Source organism: Hyperolius riggenbachi, chromosome 7 (assembly GCF_040937935.1).
Source record: "Hyperolius riggenbachi isolate aHypRig1 chromosome 7, aHypRig1.pri, whole genome shotgun sequence".
In the NCBI taxonomy this organism is placed as follows: domain Eukaryota; kingdom Metazoa; phylum Chordata; class Amphibia; order Anura; family Hyperoliidae; genus Hyperolius; species Hyperolius riggenbachi.
In genome coordinates, this window is record NC_090652.1 from 74,852,305 (window position 1) to 74,871,360 (window position 19,056).

Sequence of the window (19,056 nt, forward strand, 5' to 3'; positions counted from 1 at the left end):
GTAACAATGAGCATTACAATGAGCATTACTGATAGTAGCGTGCATTACCTTAGTACCGGTCCCGCTAGTTGAGTACCACAAGATAGCATTAAACAGAGAGAATGAATGGTGTTGTCACCAGGATGGAGGAAATGAATCAGGATAGAGATAAGGGACAGAACCTCCAGTTGGATAATGTGTTACCTGGTTACCAGCTGCCTTCCCCGCCTCCGTCTCCTTCCTCTTGGCCACTCGCTGCCTGGCTTTGCTCAGGATTCGGGAGTGTACACTGCCCTGGTTGGGGCTCTCACACTGCTTGTCACGGAGCTTCTGCTGCTTCTCACTGAGCGCGGAGGTAAAGGGACTTCCAGCAGCTTCATCATCTAATACTGAACACAGTACAAGGCAATCAGGAATCAGCACCAACCACACGGGACCCGATGCAACAGTAAAGAATAAAAACTTCCTTCAAGCAAGTACACACCGGCCGCGAACCACACACACTTTACCAGCAACTCCAATTAGTAATTTAACCTCCCTAGCGGTATGATTGCTTCTGGATTTAGGGTCTGAAAGCGGTGCAATTTTTTCACAAGCTTTTAGCTGCTAAAAGCAGGAAAAAAATCACACTGCTACATAGATCTGCGGCAGCCCTGCACTTACTCCTCTCCCCTGGATACAGTGCTGCAATTCTCCCTCCATCCACCGGACGGCGCTCTACCACTATAGTGAGATCACCGTCTGTCCTCATGAGGACAGATGGCGATCTTACCAGAGTGACCGAGTCTGGATACTGCCAACGTCTGGATACCAGGGAAGGGAGTAAAAACGCCACCCCTCTGCACCGTTTCTCCATATCTCCTGGCAGCTACCACGAGTCAGGCTCAGGATTTCCACTCAGAGCTGCAGATTTCCGACACGAGCTTGACTCTGGGTTACCGCTAAGGAGGTTAACATGATGCCTGTGCAACTCCAATTTGCCTGGTGCATTTAAGGGAACCGGAAGTGACAGGAATACAGATTCTGTCATCGCCATTCTCTAATAAAACAATGCCAGTCCCCAATATCTGTGCTGATGCTCCCTCCCTCTCTGATATTTCTTCTATTACTAGCCCAGAATGAGCATGCAGATAAGATGCTTTAATTCTGGTCTGACTTCACTGGTAAGTGTAATAAGGTAAAAGTACAGCAGAAGTCAGGGGCAAAAAGGGACTTACACAGTCCACCTCTCTCCTAGCTGTCTGATAATATGAAGTCTCTGTACAGTAAAGACAAGAAGAATAAACCTCACCCGTAACTCTGTCCTTGATGAAGGGGTGTTTGAGCAGTGCAGGCCAGGATAATCGCTTTGCTGGGTCTTTTGTCAGGAGTCCCTGAAGGAAATCCTGAAAAATAATAGAGATTAGGTGAACACAAAAAGCTTGGATAATATGTGATGAGCAATGATGACACAATTTGTCATCGATGTGGATTAGTGCTTCCACTACGAATACAAACAATGAGCCAATCCAATGCCACACACACCAGAGAATGGGCCAATCCCATATTACAGCGTGGATAAACCCTGTACACCACACATCAGATAATGCAGGGATCTCATAGTGTGTATTTTAGACTTTTGTGTGCTAATTCATAAAAAAGTATTTTAGACTTTTAGACCAATGGCCTCAATTCACTAAGCTTATCTCCTGTCTTTAATAACTCTTCTAGAGTTGTTACCATGGTGATAAGGCATGTAGTATTCAGGAAACATTTTACCTCAGGCAAGCCTAAAGTTAACTCTTCTGTATTTAAGTTAACTCCCCAATCCTTAAAATAACTCCAGAGTTAAAGACAGGCTGTTAATTAGCTGCATGTGAAAATAACTACAGAGGAGGTAAATTAACTACGGAGGAGGTAAATTAACTACAGAGGAGGTAAATTAACTACAGGAGAGGTAACTTAAGGAATGAAGAGGTAAGATAACTCTCTCACATGTGGAGGTAAGTTTTCTCTTGCCTTATTATCTCCAGCATGATCTTAGTGAATTGAGGCCAATGAGTTTTAAATGAAACAACTCAGATGCAGTTGGAGTGCAAACTTTCAGCTTTAATTCAGTGGAGTGAACAAAACGATTGTATAAAAATGCGATGCAACCATTCATGGGCAGGTATGGTCAAGTCCTTCACTATCATTATCAATTAAGCAGATAAAAGGCCTGGAGTTGATTTGAGGTGTGGTGTCTGCATGTATACCGTATATACTCGAATATAAGCCGACCCGCATATAAGCCGACCCCCCAACTTTTCCCTGGAAAACCAGGGAAAAATGATTGACCCCCATATAAGCCGGGGGTAGGAAATGCTGGATTGGTGCAGCCCCCCAGTGTGTCCCAGTATAGCTAGTATAGTGCCCAGTATAGGTAGATAGTGTCCAGTATAGCTAGTGTAGTGCCCAGTATAGCTAGTAAAGTGCCCAGTATAGCCAGTATAGTGCCCAGTATAGCCAGTATAGTGCCCAGTATAGCGCCCAGTATGGGTAGGTAGTGCCTCAGTTTAGCTAGTATAGTGCCCAGTTTAGCTAGTATAGTGCCCCAGTATCGCTAGTATAGTGCCCCAGTATGGCTAGTAAAGTGCCCAGTTTAGCCAGTATAGCGCCCAGTATGGGTAAGTAGTGCCTCAGTATAGCTAGTATAGTGCCCAGTTTAGCTAGTATAGTGCCCCAGTATGGCTAGTATAGTGCCCCAGTATGGCTAGTAGAGTGCCCAGTTTAGCCAGTATAGCGCCCAGTATGGGTAGGTAGTGCCTCAGTATAGCTAGTATAGTGCCCAGTTTAGCTAGTATAGTGCCCAGTTTAGCTAGTATAGTGCCCCAGTATGGCTAGTAAAGTGCCCAGTTTAGCCAGTATAGTGCCCAGTTTAGCTAGTATAGTGCCCAGTTTAGCTAGTATAGTGCCCAGTTTAGCTAGTATAGTGCCCCAGTATGGCTAGTATAGTGCACAGTTTAGCCAGTATAGTGCCCCAGTATGGCTAGTATAGTGCCCAGTTTAGCCAGTATAGTGCCCAGTTTAGCCAGTATAGTGCCTAGCATAGGTAGGTAGTGCTCCCCCCGCGCCCCGCTCCCCCCGCGGCCGCCGCTGCTATTGCCTGCTTAGGCAGCGGCCGCTTCCTAATCCGCGTTCCCCTCTGAAGTTTCAGCGTGTATCACAGCAGCGCGCCCGGCGCTGCTGCTGTGACGATGTAGAGTGCAGGAAAGAGCGCGGCTCCCTATAGCGGCGATCTGTATCGCCGTTACCAGGGGAACCGCTCTTTCCTGCCCCCTGCATCGTCACAGCAGCAGCGCCGGGCGCGCTGCTGTGATACACGCTGAAACTTCAGAGGGGAACGCGGATTAGAAAGCGGCCGCTGCCTAAGCAGGTAATAGCAGCGGCGGCCGCGGGGGGAGCGGGGAGGGGGGGGAGCGGGGCGCGGACCACCCACCACTAGACCACCAGGGAAGACTCGCATACAAGCCGACCCCCCAACTTTTGACCACCTTTTTGGGGGTCAAAAGTTCGGCTTGTATGCGAGTATATACGGTAAGCTTTTGCTGTGAACAGACAACATGCAGTCAAAGGAGCTCTCCATGCAAGTGAAAGAAGCCATCCTTAAGCTACAAAAACAAACAAAAAAAATCCAAGAAATTGCTACAATATTATGAGTGGCAAAATCTGGTACATCCTGGAGAAAGAAAGCAATCACTAGTGAAATCAGCAACATAAAAAAGACCAGGAAGTCCACGGAAGACAATAGTGGTGTATACTTCTAAGAAACAGAGGCGCTTGGCCACGCTACAGACTTGCCTGATTTTCTCCAATAATTGCCTGATGAATTGGGACTGTGCCCACAAAACACGTTGCAAAGTGGAGCTTTTAATAAACATTATTTTTTATATAAAATAAATTCCTGTCTGTTTTCCTTGAAGGAGGTAAGTCCACCACTTCCCCCTTTTTAAACAGTTTTTAGAAGTTTTTATCCTAATTGGCGCCTCGGTTCAAACAAACAGTGGTGGATGATCGCAGAATCATTTCCATGGTGAAAAGAAAACCCTTTACAACAGCCAACCAAGAGAACACTCTCCGTGGGTAGGGGTATCAATATCCAAGTCTACCATAAACAGTGGGTAGGGGTATCAATATCCAAGTCTACCATAAACAGAAGACTGCATGAGAGTAAATACACTCATAAGCCTCAAGAATAGAAAGGCTAGATTGGACTTTGTTAAAGAACATCTAAAAAATCCAGCACAGTTCTGGAAAAACATTCTTTGGACAGATGAAACCAATAACCTCTACCAGAATGATGGTAAGAAAAAAGTATGGAGAAGGCGTGAAACAGCTCGTTCTCCAAAGCAACTGATCTTAACCCAATTAAGTATGCATTTCACTTGTTGAACATTAAAGAGAATCTGTATTGTTAAAATCGCACAAAAGTAAACATACCAGTGTGTTAGGGGACATCTCCTATTACCCACTGTCACAATTTCGCCGCTCCCCGCCGCATTAAAAGTAGTCAAAAACAGTTTTAAAAAGTTTGTTTATAAACAAACAAAATGGCCACCAAAACAGGAAATAGATTGATGTACAATATGTCCACATATAGAAAATACATCCATACACAAGCAGGCTGTATACAGCTTTCCTTTTGAATCTCAAAAGATCATTTGTGTGTTTACCTTCTGTCCCCTTCTTCTCTCATGCACTGAACATTACAGGCTTCCTGCAGACAGCTCTGCTTGTGCCTGTGTTTGTAATCCCTCAGTATGTGTCAGCCAGCTACTTTCACAGCCTAAACAGAGGAGGATTTTTATCCAGCTCTCTTCTATCACTGATAAGATAGCAGAGAAGCTGCTGGCTTATGTAAATAAAACACACACTGGAGTGTGCATAGAGGAACAGACCAGCACAGAAGAGTTGGCAGCCTTCCAGACACAGGCCGACAAGTCTGACAGGGGAAAGATACATTGATTTATTACAGAGACCGTGATAGTACAAAGTGCTGCAGTGAGCCAGAACACATTAGAATAGGTTTAGGAACTTATAGGATGGTAGAAAAAACGTTGTAATTTTTGTTACAGAGTCACTTTAAGCTTCGGACAGAAAGGCTTACAAACAGCAACTGAAAGCTGGCAGAGCATTAAAAAGGAGGAAATAAAGCATCTGGTGATGTCCATGAATTCAAGACTTCAGGCTGTCAATGCCAGTGAAGGGTTTTCAATCAAGCAGGCAGCATGATGGCATAGTGCTTAGCACTCTCGCCTTGCAGCGTTGGGTCCCAGTTTCGAATCCCAGCCTGGGCACTATTTGCACAGAGTTTGCATGTTCTCCCCGTGTCTGTGTGGGTTTTCTCCAGCTACTCTGGTTTCCTCTCACATCCCAAAAACATACAGGTAAGGTAATTGGCTTCCCCCAAAATTGTCCTAGACTATGATACATACACTACACAATACATACATAGACTCCTCTGACACAGGTGACCTGGGTTGATATCTCGGCTCTTCCTGTTCAGTAAGCCAGCACCTATACAGAAAGGAAATGTTGGGCAAGACTCCCTAACATTGCTGCTGCCTACTAAGCGTGTTCTAGCGGCTGCAGCTCAAGCGCTTTGAGTCCGCCAGGAGAAAAGCAGAATATAAATGTTATTTGTCTTGTCTTGTCTAGACATATGACTTTGGTAAGGATAAGATTGTGAGCCCGTTTGAGGGACAGATAAGTGACAAGACAATATACTTTGTACAGCGCTGCGGAAGAGGTCGGTACCATATAAACACTAAATAACAATAATAATAAAGGTATTAGAAATTAACATTTTGTTTCCAGTTACTTGTTGTTTCATTTAAAATTCATTGTGGTAATGTACAGAACCAAAAAGTTGTCTGTGGTCAAATATTTCTGGACCTAACTGTACCCATAGAGAATGGGCCAATCGCTGCCTAACAAACAGATAATACAGTTCAAGCTTCTAACTCTCCAATCTGGCTCCTCCATAGATTGCTATAGTCACAGTAAATCCCTGATTCGTCACATATACCAATGAATATTGCATTCAATAACTCACAGTAGTATGGAGGAGATATTACTTTACCTTGAGCTCAGATGAAACCCCCTTTGGCCAGCGTACGGGCTGCTGTGTGATGATGCTGACCAGCTGGAAGATGCTGTGAGTGTAAAAGGGGGGTGTACCCACCAGCAACTCATACACAATACATCCAAGAGCCCAGAGGTCAGAGCGGTGATCATATGGACGTTCCAGGACCAGCTCTGGTGACATGTATAGAGGAGTTCCTTTAATGGAACGCACCATGAGAGTGTCCAGACTCAGCTCCCGAGCAAACCTAAAAATCAAGACAGATGGAGAAAAAGAAAGATAGTGATAAAAACAACAAGACTGACGATATACCATCTGCATCCCATGAGATGACATGCATTGCATTGTACAAGGAGACAAGACAACATCTGCACCCAACAAGAATGATGAGATGCCATCTGCATTATTATTATTATTATTTTTTATTTATATAGCGGCAACATCTTCCATAACGCTGTACATAGTACAAACAAATAATGGGGAACAAATATACATAAGAAATACAAGACACTGTACAGTCATGACATTGAATAGAATTAAAAATACAAATACATACATAGTTGATGTGTAGGAGGCAATACCCCATCTGCACCCAACAAGAGTGATGAGATGCAATCTGCATCCAATGAGATAACGTGAGCCTATCTGCATTGTACTAGGAGGCAATACCCCATCTTCACCCAAGGACGAGATGCAGAATGACGAGATGCAATCTGCATCCAATGAGACGACATGAGCTTATCTGCATTGTACTAAGAGGCAAGACCACATCTGCACCCTACAAGAACGACGAGATGCCATCTGCATCCAACGAGACAATATGAACCTATCTGCATCGTACTAGGAGGCAATACCCCATCTGCACCCCACAAGAATGATGAGATGCCATCTGCATCCAATGAGATGACAGTAGGGTATTGTACCGTGTTAGCCATCAGTAAAAGCAAGAAGTTTTAAATCAGGATGATACCATTTATTGGCTAACTAAAAAGAATAAGAATAAGCGAGCTTTCGGCTTTGCAGCCTTTGTCGGGTTTAAATCCTGTTAGCTTGCAGGCTGATGGTACATACAGCTTTATACATGCAACATCAAAAGGGGATACATAGACTTTTTTCAAGCATAAATACATGTCATTAAGATGCCTTAAGTGAAACAGAGCATCTAAATGGGGGGGGGGGGGGGGTTGTTAGCTGAGATAAGAATTTTTGTTTACACCATGCTCACAGACCTGGGAGTTGGATTGTGAACTCAGAATTTACGATGCCTTTGTGACAATCCAACTCCCAGGTCTGTGAGCATGGTGTAAGCAAAAATTCTTATCTCAGCAAACAACCTCCCCCCCCCCCCCCCCATTTAGATGCTCTGTTTCACTTAAGGCATCTTAATGACATTTATTTATGCTTGAAAAAAGTCTATGTATCCCCTTTTGGATGTTGCATGTATAAAGCTGTATGTACCATCAGCCTGCAAGCTAACAGGATTTAAACCCAACGAAGGCTGCAAAGCTAAAAGCTCGCTTATTCTTTTTAGTTAGCCAATAAATGGTATCAACAATGAGATGACATGAGCCTATCTGCATCGTACTAGGAGGCAAAACCCCATCTGCACCCAACAAGAATGATGAGATTCCATCTGCATCCAATGAAACTGCATGAACCTATCTGCGTTTTACTAGGAGGCAATACCCCATCTTCACCCAACAAGAATGAGGAGATGCCATCTGCATCCAATGAGATGACATGAACCTATCTGCATTGTACTATGAGGCAATACCTCATCTGCACCCAACAAGAATGATGAGATGCCATCTGCATCTAATGAGATGACATGAGCCTATCTGCATTGTACTAGAAGGCAATACCCCATCTTCACCCAACAAGAATGACGAGATGCAATCTGCATCCAATGAGACGACATGAGCTTATCTGCATTGTACTAAGTGGCAAGACCACATCTGTACCCTACAAGAACGACGAGATGCCATCTGCATCCAACGAGACAACATGAACCTATCTGCATCGTACTAGGAGGCAATACCCCATTTGCACCCCACAAGAATAATGAGATGCCATCTGCATCCAATGAGATGACATAAGCCTATCTGCACCATCCTAGGAGGCAATACCCCATCTTCACCCAACAAGAATGATGAAATGCTATCTGCATCCAATGAGATGACATGAGCCTATCTGCATTGTACTATGAGGCAATACCCCATCTGCACCCAACAAGAATGATGAGATGCCATCTGCATCTAATGAGATGACATGAGCCTATCTGCATTGTACTAGGAGGCAATACCCCATCTTCACCCAACAAGAATGACGAGATACAATCTGCATCCAATGAAACAACATGAACCTATCTGCATTGTACTATGAGGCAATACCTCATCTGCACCCAACAAGAATGATGAGATGCCATCTGCATCTAATAAGATGGCATGAGCTTATCTGCATTGTACTAGTAGGCAATACCCCATCTTCACCCAACAAGAATGACGCAATACAATCTGCATCCAATGAAACGACATGAGCTTATCTGCATTGTACTAAGAGGCAAGACCACATCTGTACCCTACAAGAACGACGAGATGCCATCTGCATCCAACGAGACAACATGAACCTATCTGCATCGTACTAGGAGGCAATACCCCATCTGCACCCCACAAGAATAATGAGATGCCATCTGCATCCAATGAGATGACATGAGCCTATCTGCATTGTACTAGGAGGCAATACCCCATATTCACCCAACAATAATGATGAGATGCAATCTGCATCCAATGAGATGACATGAGCCTATCTGCATCGTACTAGGAGGCAATACCCCATTTGCACCCAACAAGAATGATAAGATGCCATCTGCATTCAATGAAACGTCATGAACCTACAGTGGGTTGCAAAAGTATTCGGCCCCCTTGAAGTTTTCCACATTTTGTCATATTACTGCCACAAACATGAATCAATTTTATTGGAATTCCACATGAAAGACCAACACAAAGTGGTGTACACATGAGAAGTGGAATGAAAATGATACATGATTCCAAACATTTTTTACAAATAAATAACTGCAAAGTGGTGTGTGCATAATTATTCGGCCCCCGTTTGATCTGAGTGCAGTCAGTTGCCTATAGACATTGCCTGATGAGTGCTAATGACTAAATAGAGTGCACCTGTGTGTAATCTAGTGCCAGTACAAATACAGCTGCTCTGTGAGTGCCTCAGAGGTTGTCTAAGAGAATATTGGGAGCAACAACACCGTGAAGCCCAAAGAACACACAAGACAGGTCAGGGATCAAGTTATTGAGAAATTTAAAGCAGGCTTAGGCTACAAAAAGATTTCCAAAGCCTTGAACATCCCACAGAGCACTGTTCAAGCGATCATACAGAAATGGAAGGAGTATGGCACAACTGTACATCTACCAAGACAAGGCTGTCCACCTAAACTCACAGGCCGAACAAGGAGAGCGCTGATCAGAAATGCAGTCAAGAGGCCCATGGTGACTCTGGACGAGCTGCAGAGATCTACAGCTCAGGTGGGAGACTCTGTCCATAGCTAATAGAAAACACACTCTATGCTGCCGCTCTGGGTATACAAAATTTAATTACCTTTATTCCCGTCACAATTCAGTATCACAAGACTTCCAACCCTCCAACAGTCAAGACCCTACCCTAAAAACAATTAAAACAGTGCGGAGCGCTCCTTGCAATCACCAAACACAGCCATCCACATCCATCCCATACACTCAGGTACCGGTACCACTATACAGTTGTCTTCAGAGTGTGGAGACAGGTATGGCTGATATGAGGTGATAGAAACGGCCTCAGGTCGGCCGCACGCCAGAATAGACACTGTCCAGATACTTATGCCGCTTGAGGTCAAACACTGCGTCTCCTGTGTCTTACCACCCGATCATCAGACGCTTCTCCTCCATTCATCAGCGGTTCCCTCCTGGACGTGAAATAGCCCCTCTTCTCATATAGCTGAGCTGTTTGTTCGAGGTCCCACTGTCTGCAGCTTACCACGCTGCTCTTCCGCCTCCCAGCTCTCCAGATTCCGTGAGAGGATCTCACTTCCATATACTTCTACAGTTCAACCCTCCTTGGCTGTCAAGGGGAACCGGAGCTACATGGATGGTTGCAAAGACGCGCGGCCGGCCGGCCAGTGGAGCGCTCAGAACGCACGGGATGTAGCCCCGCCCATCGACGCGTTGCGCCCGCCCACTGCGAGCTTCGTCAGGATGCGTGGCGTGGCGGGCAGGGAAAGACTTTATGCAAACGTTCATACGTCTGGGAGGCGTGGTTGAGCTCAGGTGGGAGACTCTGTCCATAGGACAACTATTAGTCATGCACTGTACAAAGTTGGCCTTTATGGAAGAGTGGCAAGAAGAAAGGCATTGTTAACAGAAAGCATAAGAAGTCCTGTTTGCAGTTTGCCACAAGCCATGTGGGGGACACAGCAAACATGTGGAAGAAAGTGCTCTGGTCAGATGAGATCAAAATGGAATTTTTGGCCAAAATGCAAAACGCTATGTGTGGCAGAAAACTAACACTGCACATCACTCTGAACACACCATCCCCACTGTCAAATATGGTGGTGGCAGTATCATGCTCGGGGGGTGCATCTCTTCAGCAGGGACAGGGAAGCTGGTCAGAGTTGATGGGAAGATGGATGGAGCCAAATACAGGGCAAACTTGGAAGAAAACCTCTTGGAGACTGCAAAAGACTTGAGACTGGTGCGGAGGTTCACCTTCCAGCAGGACAATGACCCTAAACATAAAGCCAGGGCAACAATGGAATGGTTTAAAACAAAACATATCTATGTGTTAGAATGGCCCAGTCAAAGTCCAGATCTAAATCCAATCGAGAATCTGTGGCAAGATCTGAAAACTGCTGTTCACAAACGCTGTTCATCTAATCTGACTGAGCTGGAGCTGTTTTGCAAAGAAGAATGGGCAAGGATTTCAGTCTCTAGATGTGCAAAGCTGGTAGAGACATTCCCTAAAAGACTGGCAGCTGTAATTGCAGCAAAAGGTGGTTCTACAAAGTATTGACTCAGGGGGCCGAATAATTACGCACACCCCACTTTGCAGTTATTTATTTGTAAAAATGTTTGGAATCATGTATGATTTTCGTTCCACTTCTCACATATACACCACTTTGTATTGGCCTTTCACAGGGAATTCCAATAAAATTGATGCATGTTTGTGGCAGTAATGTGACAAAATGTGGAAAACTTCAAGGGGGCCGAATACTTTTGCAACACACTGTATCTGCATTGTACTAGGAGGCAATACCCCATCTTCACCCAACAAGGATGACAAGATGCCATCTTCATCCAATGAGATGACATGAGCCTATTTGCATCGTACTAAGAGGCAATACCTCATCTGCACCCGACAAGAATGATGAGATGCCATCTGGATCCAATGAGAAGACACAAGCCTATCTGCATCGTACTAGGAGGCAATACCCCATCCAGACTCAACAAGAATGACAAGATGCCATCTGGATCCAACAAGACGACATAAACCTATCTGCATCGTACTAGGAGGCAATACTCCATCTGCACGACGAGATGCAATCTGCATCCAACGGGAGATCATCAGTTTAGCAAGCACAATGTGGAAAATCCCAATATTACTATTCAGCAGGGAGGGAGTCTGGGTAACATAGACAAAAGCCAATCTGAGTGGACCATGGCTGTCCAGTGGTGCCAGCACATGGATCACACCATGTGCTGTATTTATTGCACAGACGGATGACTCACCCAAAATCACAAAGCTTGACGGTACTGTCCTTCCCCAGCAAAATGTTCTGCGGTTTCATGTCCCGATGAAGGATACGGTGAGAGTGCAAGTAATAGAGTGCAGATACCAGCTGGGCAGACACATTTCTCACCTGTAAAGAGACACACACGGATGCAGAAAGCATTCCCCAATCAGGAATAGAAATATCCCAGGAAAAGGAGGGGCTCTTACCAACTCCTCTGACAGATTGCCATCATCTTCCAGGATCTGGAATAATTCTCCTTCTGCATATTCCGTGACCACAACAACCTGCCCAGATAAAACTAAAGTATGTCAGACAGCAATCCCTGAAGCATTTGTCTCCAACCCAGTCTCAGGCCTTTTGCACACTACATGCGATCCCGATTTTTTTATACGATTACATTTTTTATTCCGATTAAAAAACGTAGCATAATGCAGTAGTTTTTTTTAATCTGAATCAAAAAACGGATCGTATAAAAAAAATCAAAATCGCATGTAGTGTGCAAGAGGCCTCATTCCTCCAACACTTAATGCAGTGGTCAATACAGTATCAGTGTGTCTCATGTATCCAATCCTGTATCCTGTGGTCAATACAGTATCAGTGTGTCATGTATCCAAAAACTGTCCCTAGTGTCCAATCTCTAACACACCTGTCCATACGGTACTACACTGCCCCTAGTGCCCAATCCCTATCACACCTGTCCATACAGTACTACACTGCCCCTAGTGCCCAATCCCTACCACACCTGTCCATACAGTACTACACTGCCCCTAGTGCCCAATCCCTACCACACCTGTCTATAAAATACTAGACTGCTCCTAGTGCCCCAATCCCTACCACACCTGTCCATACAGTACTACACTGCCCCTAGTGCCCAATCCCTAACACACCTGTCCATACAGTACTAGACTGCCCCTAGTGCCTAATCCCTATCACACCTGTCCATACAGTACTAGAATGTCCCTAGTTCCCAATTCTTACTACACCTGTCCATACAGTACTAGACTGTCCCTAGTTCCTAATCCCTACCACACCTGTCCATACAGTACTAGTCTGTCCCTAGTTCCCAATCCCTACCACACCTGTCCATACAGTACTAGACTGTCCCTAGTGCCCAATCCCTAACACATCAGTCCATACAGTACTAGACTGTCCCTAGTGTCCAATCCCTACCACACCTGCCTGTCCATACAGTACTAGCCTGTCCCTAGTGCCCAATCCCTAACACATCAGTGCATACAGTACTAGACTGTCCCTAGTCCCCAATGCCTACCTCACCTGTCCATACAGTACTAGACTGTCCCTAGTTCTTAATCCCTACCTCACCTGTCCATACAGTACTAGACTGTCCCTAGTTCCCAATCCCTACCTCACCTGTCCATACAGTACTAGACTGTCCCTAGTTCCCAATCCCTACCACACCTGTCCATACAGTACTAGACTATCCAGGATGTCTCCTGAACTCAATCCTTTAACACATGTGCACGCAGTACCAGATTGTCAATTGTACCTGATCTCTAACACTTTTGTCACACTGTACCCGGATGTTCCTTGTACCCAATACATCTGTCCACAATGTACCAGGATGTCTCTTACCTCCCGCTCAGTCTCACAGCTGTCCAGCATGCGCACAATGTTGGGATGCCGCAAATCACTCATAATCTGGATCTCCCTCTTCAGTCCACGGAGCTCCTTTTCAGATCGACCAATTTTAGGGATAAACTTCAGAGCTACAATCTGCCAATCAGAATAAGATGTGAAGAGATATTGCTGAGGAGAACAATATGGAAATCATGGAGAAGCATGTCCACCACACAACTCCATGGCTTCTGGACACCCAAGTCTGTGTCTGCCCAATACTCAACTTCATGGCTAAGGGCCCGTTTCCACTAGAGCGAATCCGCATGCATTGTCTGCATGCGGATTCGCACAGCCAATACAAGTGGATGGCCCTGTTTCCACTTGTCAGTTTTTTCCAGCGTTTTTCTGTGCAGGATTTTTCTGCACGGTAGAGCCTGCAGAATTCGCCTGCGTGAGGAATGCAGGCGATTCGCAGGCTATGTATTTGATAGGGAAAACGCACATGCGTTTTTTGCCGCGAATTCGCATGAAAACTAATGTAAATTGAACCAGGCAGTGACATGGTTAAATTCGCATATACCCTGCCTATGTGAAATCGCGGCAAAAACGCACGCTGAATCGCATCCGCATGCGATTTCGTCAGCGGTGGAATCCCAGCGATTCGCACCGCACTAGTGGAAACGAGCCCTAACTGAAACCCCATGACTGACTGCCAGATACCCAACCTCATGACTGATTGCCAGACACCCAACTGCCAGAAACCCATCCCCATGGCTGACTGCCAGACATCCAGCCCCATGACTTCCTGCCAGACATCCAGCCCCATGACTGACTGCCAGACACCCAACCCCATGGCTGACAGCCAGACACCTAACCCCATGACTGACAGCCAGACAACCGACCCCATGGCTGACAGCCAGACAACCAACCCCATAGCTGACTGCCAGACACCCAACTGCCAGACACCCTACCCTATGACTGACTGCCAAGACACATAACCCCATGACTGACTGCCAGACACCCGCCCCATGACTGACTGCCAGACACCCAACTGCCAGACACCCTACCCTATGACTGACTGCCAAGACACATAACCCCATGACTGACTGCCAGACACCCGCCCCATGACTGACTGCCAGACACCCAGCCCCATGACTGACTGACAGACACCTAACCCCATGACTGACTGCCAGACACCCAACCCCATGACTGACTGCCAGACACCCAACCCCATGGCTGACTGCCAGACACCCAACCCCATGACTGACTGCCAGACACCCAACCCCATGGCTGACTGCCAGACACCCAGCCCCATGACTGACTGACAGACACCCAACCCCATGGCTGACAGCCAGACACCTAACCCCATGACTGACAGCCAGACAACCGACCCCATGGCTGACAGCCAGACAACCAACCCCATGGCTGACTGCCAGACACCCAACTGCCAGACACCCTACCCTATGACTGACTGCCAAGACACATAACCCCATGACTGACTGCCAGACACCCGCCCCATGACTGACTGCCAGACACCCAGCCCCATGACTGACTGACAGACACCTGACCCCATGACTGACTGCCAGACACCCAACCCCATGACTGACTGCCAGACACCCAACCCCATGGCTGACTGCCAGACACCCAACCCCATGACTGACTGCCAGACACCCAACCCCATGGCTGACTGCCAGACACCCAGCCCCATGACTGACAGCCAGACACCTAACTGCCAGACACCCTACCCTATGACTGACTGCCAAGATACCCAGCCCCATGACTGACTGCCAGACACCCAGCCCCATGACTGACTGCCAGACACCCAGCCCCATGACTGACTGCCAGACACCCAACCCCATGACTTACTGCCAGACACCCAACCCCATGGCTGACAGCCAGACACCCAACCCCATGACTGACTGCCAAGACACCTGACCCCATGACTGACTGCCAAGATACCCAACCCCATGGCTGACTGCCAGATACCCAACCCCATGGCTGACTGCCAGATACCCAACCCCATGGCTGACTGCCAGACACCTGACCCCATGGCTGACTGCCAGACACCCGACCCCATGACTGACTGCCAAGACACCCGATCCCATGACTGACTGCCAACACACCCGACCCCATGGCTGACTGCCAGACACCCAACTGCCAGACACTCAACCTCATGACCGACTGCCAGACACCCAGCCCCATGGCTTCCTGCCAAGACACCTAACCCCATGACTGACTGTCAAGACACATAACCCCATGACTGACTGCCAGACACCCAACCCCATGGCTGACTGCCAGACACCCAGCCTCATGACTGACTGCCAGACACCCAGCTACATGACTGACTGCCAAGACACCTAACCCCATGACTGATTGCCAGACACCCAACCCCATGACGGACTGCCAGACACCCAACCCCATGACGGACTGCCAGACACCCAACCCCATGGCTGACTGCCAGACACCCAGCCTCATGACTGACTGCCAGAAACCCAGCTACATGACTGACTACCAGACACCCAACTGCCAGACACCAAACCCCATGACTGACTGCCAGACACCCAACCCATGAGCTTAGAGCTCTGCCTCTTACAGTCAGACATGGGACATTAGAATAGCAAAGGAAGTGCAACCATCTCAGGTGATCACTCTGCTTTAGCTGCACATATAATTATAATAATGTGGTAAAAAAAAAAACTAACACCTCAGATTACCTCTCCACTGTATCTTCTCCTTCCCTTATAAACTCTTCCAAAAGATCCTTCTCCAATCAGGTCAAGAACATGATATTTCTCCATGATGGGAAGAGAGGAGGAGGACTGGGAAAGAAAATTGCCCTGCAAAAGCGAAAAGAGAAGCATTTGGTGCATCAGATGTACAGGGAACAGAATATGGAGGTCGTTTGCGAGGACTGGTTTTTTGCACTTTCCTTCAGTATAAATTTGATGTCCTGTTAAATAAGCACTCTTACTATTAACAGGACATATTAGTTTAAGGGAACATAAAGTGTTTGCTTTTTCACTGTCAGACACTGTTTTGGGCTCTATGGACCTGAGGAAGCAGGGAACGCCCGCAAAACGCGCTGTCTACCCCTGTTTCTGTGCAATAAACGTTATGAAATGTATTTGAGTCATACTGGCTACTTTAACTACAGTAAAGGTAAGCCAGCCACTGCCTCTCCTTTTTTTATACTGTTTTTTTTTTTGTTAGCCAAGTCCCCTTTGGGGGCCTTCCTAATCTTCAGGCTCGCAACTAGTGAGGATCCTCACAAACCCAAGCGGTGGGGGCAAATCCTTTGCAAGCCTTATTGATGTTTTGCATCTTATTTGTAACCAAAAAGCTGTGAGAAATCCTCTTCATATTTTCTTAATACATTGACATATTACACTATTGGCTTCTGGTATTTGTTCACTTTGTGTTTGTTTGTTTGTTTTTTGGTCCTTGGATTCTTCAGGTCCCTCCTCCTCCAAGTCCAAAATTCTATAACTTTACAGTCAAGTTGTCATTGCTCTTACGGAATCTCAAGTAGATGTAAGTATTATAATTAGATAGATACATTCTTATATAATTTCAAGTTTGTATTCAGTCTTAGCTATAATTAGAAAGAGTATTTATATCTAATGTGGGTTATAATTCATGAAAGTTTGCATTCCTATGAGCTGTACATGGAAGTTTAGGAACAGCATATATTTAGTGCGACTCATAACTCAGGGTAGCGAAAAAAATAATAATAATATAGGTCAAAGAGCCTTCACTTTGTATACTCACTGTAAAAAATAATTGAAATGAAAGGGGTGTGAATTTTGATTGTGGTTGTCCTTGAGAATCATGCGTATCTCAAATGCATTATGGGTATTAACCCTTTCTAATCCTATGTTGGACTATGTCTGACATTGGCATCTTTCTCCATAGCACCAACATTGGACAAAGTCCAACATAGGAAAAACTGGCCGCCACTAGATGGCACTGTTGCCGATAAAATCCAGCACAGCGCCATCTTCTTCCGCTTAAAGTGCCACTCAGAGTTGGCTGCGCCCACCTTCTCCGCCACAATTACGGCGATCGTGGAGGACAGCTCTGCCAGATTGAGTCCGTCATGGCGTACCCCTATGTGAATCAATGTAACAGACAGTCCAAAACTTTGATCACTGTAGCAGCACAGAGCGCCATTTAATAAAATTATGCTGGTGCTCGTGCAGGGGCTGCAGAGTGACAGTGTCAATCTGGCTCTGGCCCCGCCCCCACTACTTTATGTAATTTTTGAATATACTTTATTGTATTTATATGTATTTTGAAATACAAGAATACATTTTTAAATAATAAGTCTAGTTCTTGTGTAGGTCTAAAGGTATTTAATTAGGGATATCTACAGTACTACAAATACATATTGTAGATAAGACAGTGGCTGAGAGCCCATCTCTCGCTAAGAGAACTGATGCTTAATTGAGTTTAGTACAATCCACAGTTGGTTAACCTACGTTATATAGAACGGACAAATATGGACATCTGACATCCTAATATAGGGCTAGCACAAATACCAGCAACACAGAAATGCAGGAAGATTGAGGAAAGGGTTACTTATTCAGGGCCCCAGCATCTGGGCATCGTCCCACAAGGACACATTCCTCTTCCCCTTCCACTATAGTCTCTCTCACATCTCCAGCTTCTTCTTCCCAATGGTGCTTAGCTTTATGGCTAGGGGCGGAGCTACAAATCATGGGGCCCACCAAGAAAACTTTGATGGGGTCCCCCCAATGTTCAATCCCTTGCCAACCCCTTGTGACCCATCTTGCAAGGCAGGGCTGTGGAGTCGGAGTCGTGAAGTCGGGGCAATTTTGGGTGCCTGGAGTCGGAGTCTGGAAAAAAATGCACCGACTCAGACTCCTAATAAATTTAAACTGTAATTAAAATAGAAAATATGATAAAATATTCTATTTTTCAGATAATAGGTATCATAAATAATTTATATATACAGTAATAGCCGTGCTTAGTCCACAAAAATGAAATGAACCAATCAGAATTAGTTACTTGTGCTGCTTCAATAAAGCAGCCCCCGTATTTTTAAAGTCAGATATACACATCTGATTGTGACTGTACAGTATATATGATGTGTAAACAGGAATCTCTTATATATACTAAATAACATCTATGCTGTAAGAATAAAGCCTGATGTGTAGCCGTGTCACTAATAGAGATGGTAAATGAGATGGAAATAATTCTGTGTTGATGCTGATTTATGAAAATGAATGCACTCTCTTTGCTCATGAAATCAAATAATTTGATATGTTGTTAAAATTTGGTTTGTTGACTATGAATTAAATTGTACCTGAGACGGATGAAAAGAAAAGTTTTATACATACCTTGGGCTTCCTTCAACCCCCTTCAAGCCAATCAGTCCCTCGCTGTCCACCTCCACCACCTGGATCTTCTGCTATGAGTCATGGTAATTCAGCTAGTCAGCGCAGTCCGGCCGCATGCCGCTTCCACAGCCAGGAACATTCTGCACCTGCGCAATAGTGCTGTGCAGGTGTAGTACGCTCCCGGCGGCGGAGTGTGTGCATGCGCACTACGCCAGACTGGCTCAAGTACCTGCATTCATAGCAGAAAATCCAGGTGG

At 45.7% G+C, this 19,056-nt stretch overlaps 1 protein-coding gene across 2 annotated transcripts in view; it reads right to left on the reverse strand.

Annotated features, from left to right (window-relative positions):
* Positions 1-19,056, reverse strand: part of STK36 (serine/threonine kinase 36) — a 177,056-nt gene that overhangs the window by 63,923 nt on the left and 94,077 nt on the right. For both annotated transcript variants that reach the window (XM_068244144.1, XM_068244143.1), the window contains exons 2-8: positions 16,154-16,276; positions 13,455-13,595; positions 12,068-12,145; positions 11,857-11,987; positions 6,080-6,329; positions 1,271-1,364; positions 184-368 (exon numbers count right to left, since the gene is read on the reverse strand). In XM_068244144.1, the coding sequence (XP_068100245.1) occupies positions 184-368; positions 1,271-1,364; positions 6,080-6,329; positions 11,857-11,987; positions 12,068-12,145; positions 13,455-13,595; positions 16,154-16,237 (963 nt within the window). In that variant the 5' untranslated portion in view covers positions 16,238-16,276. The remainder of the gene's footprint in view (positions 1-183; positions 369-1,270; positions 1,365-6,079; positions 6,330-11,856; positions 11,988-12,067; positions 12,146-13,454; positions 13,596-16,153; positions 16,277-19,056) is intronic.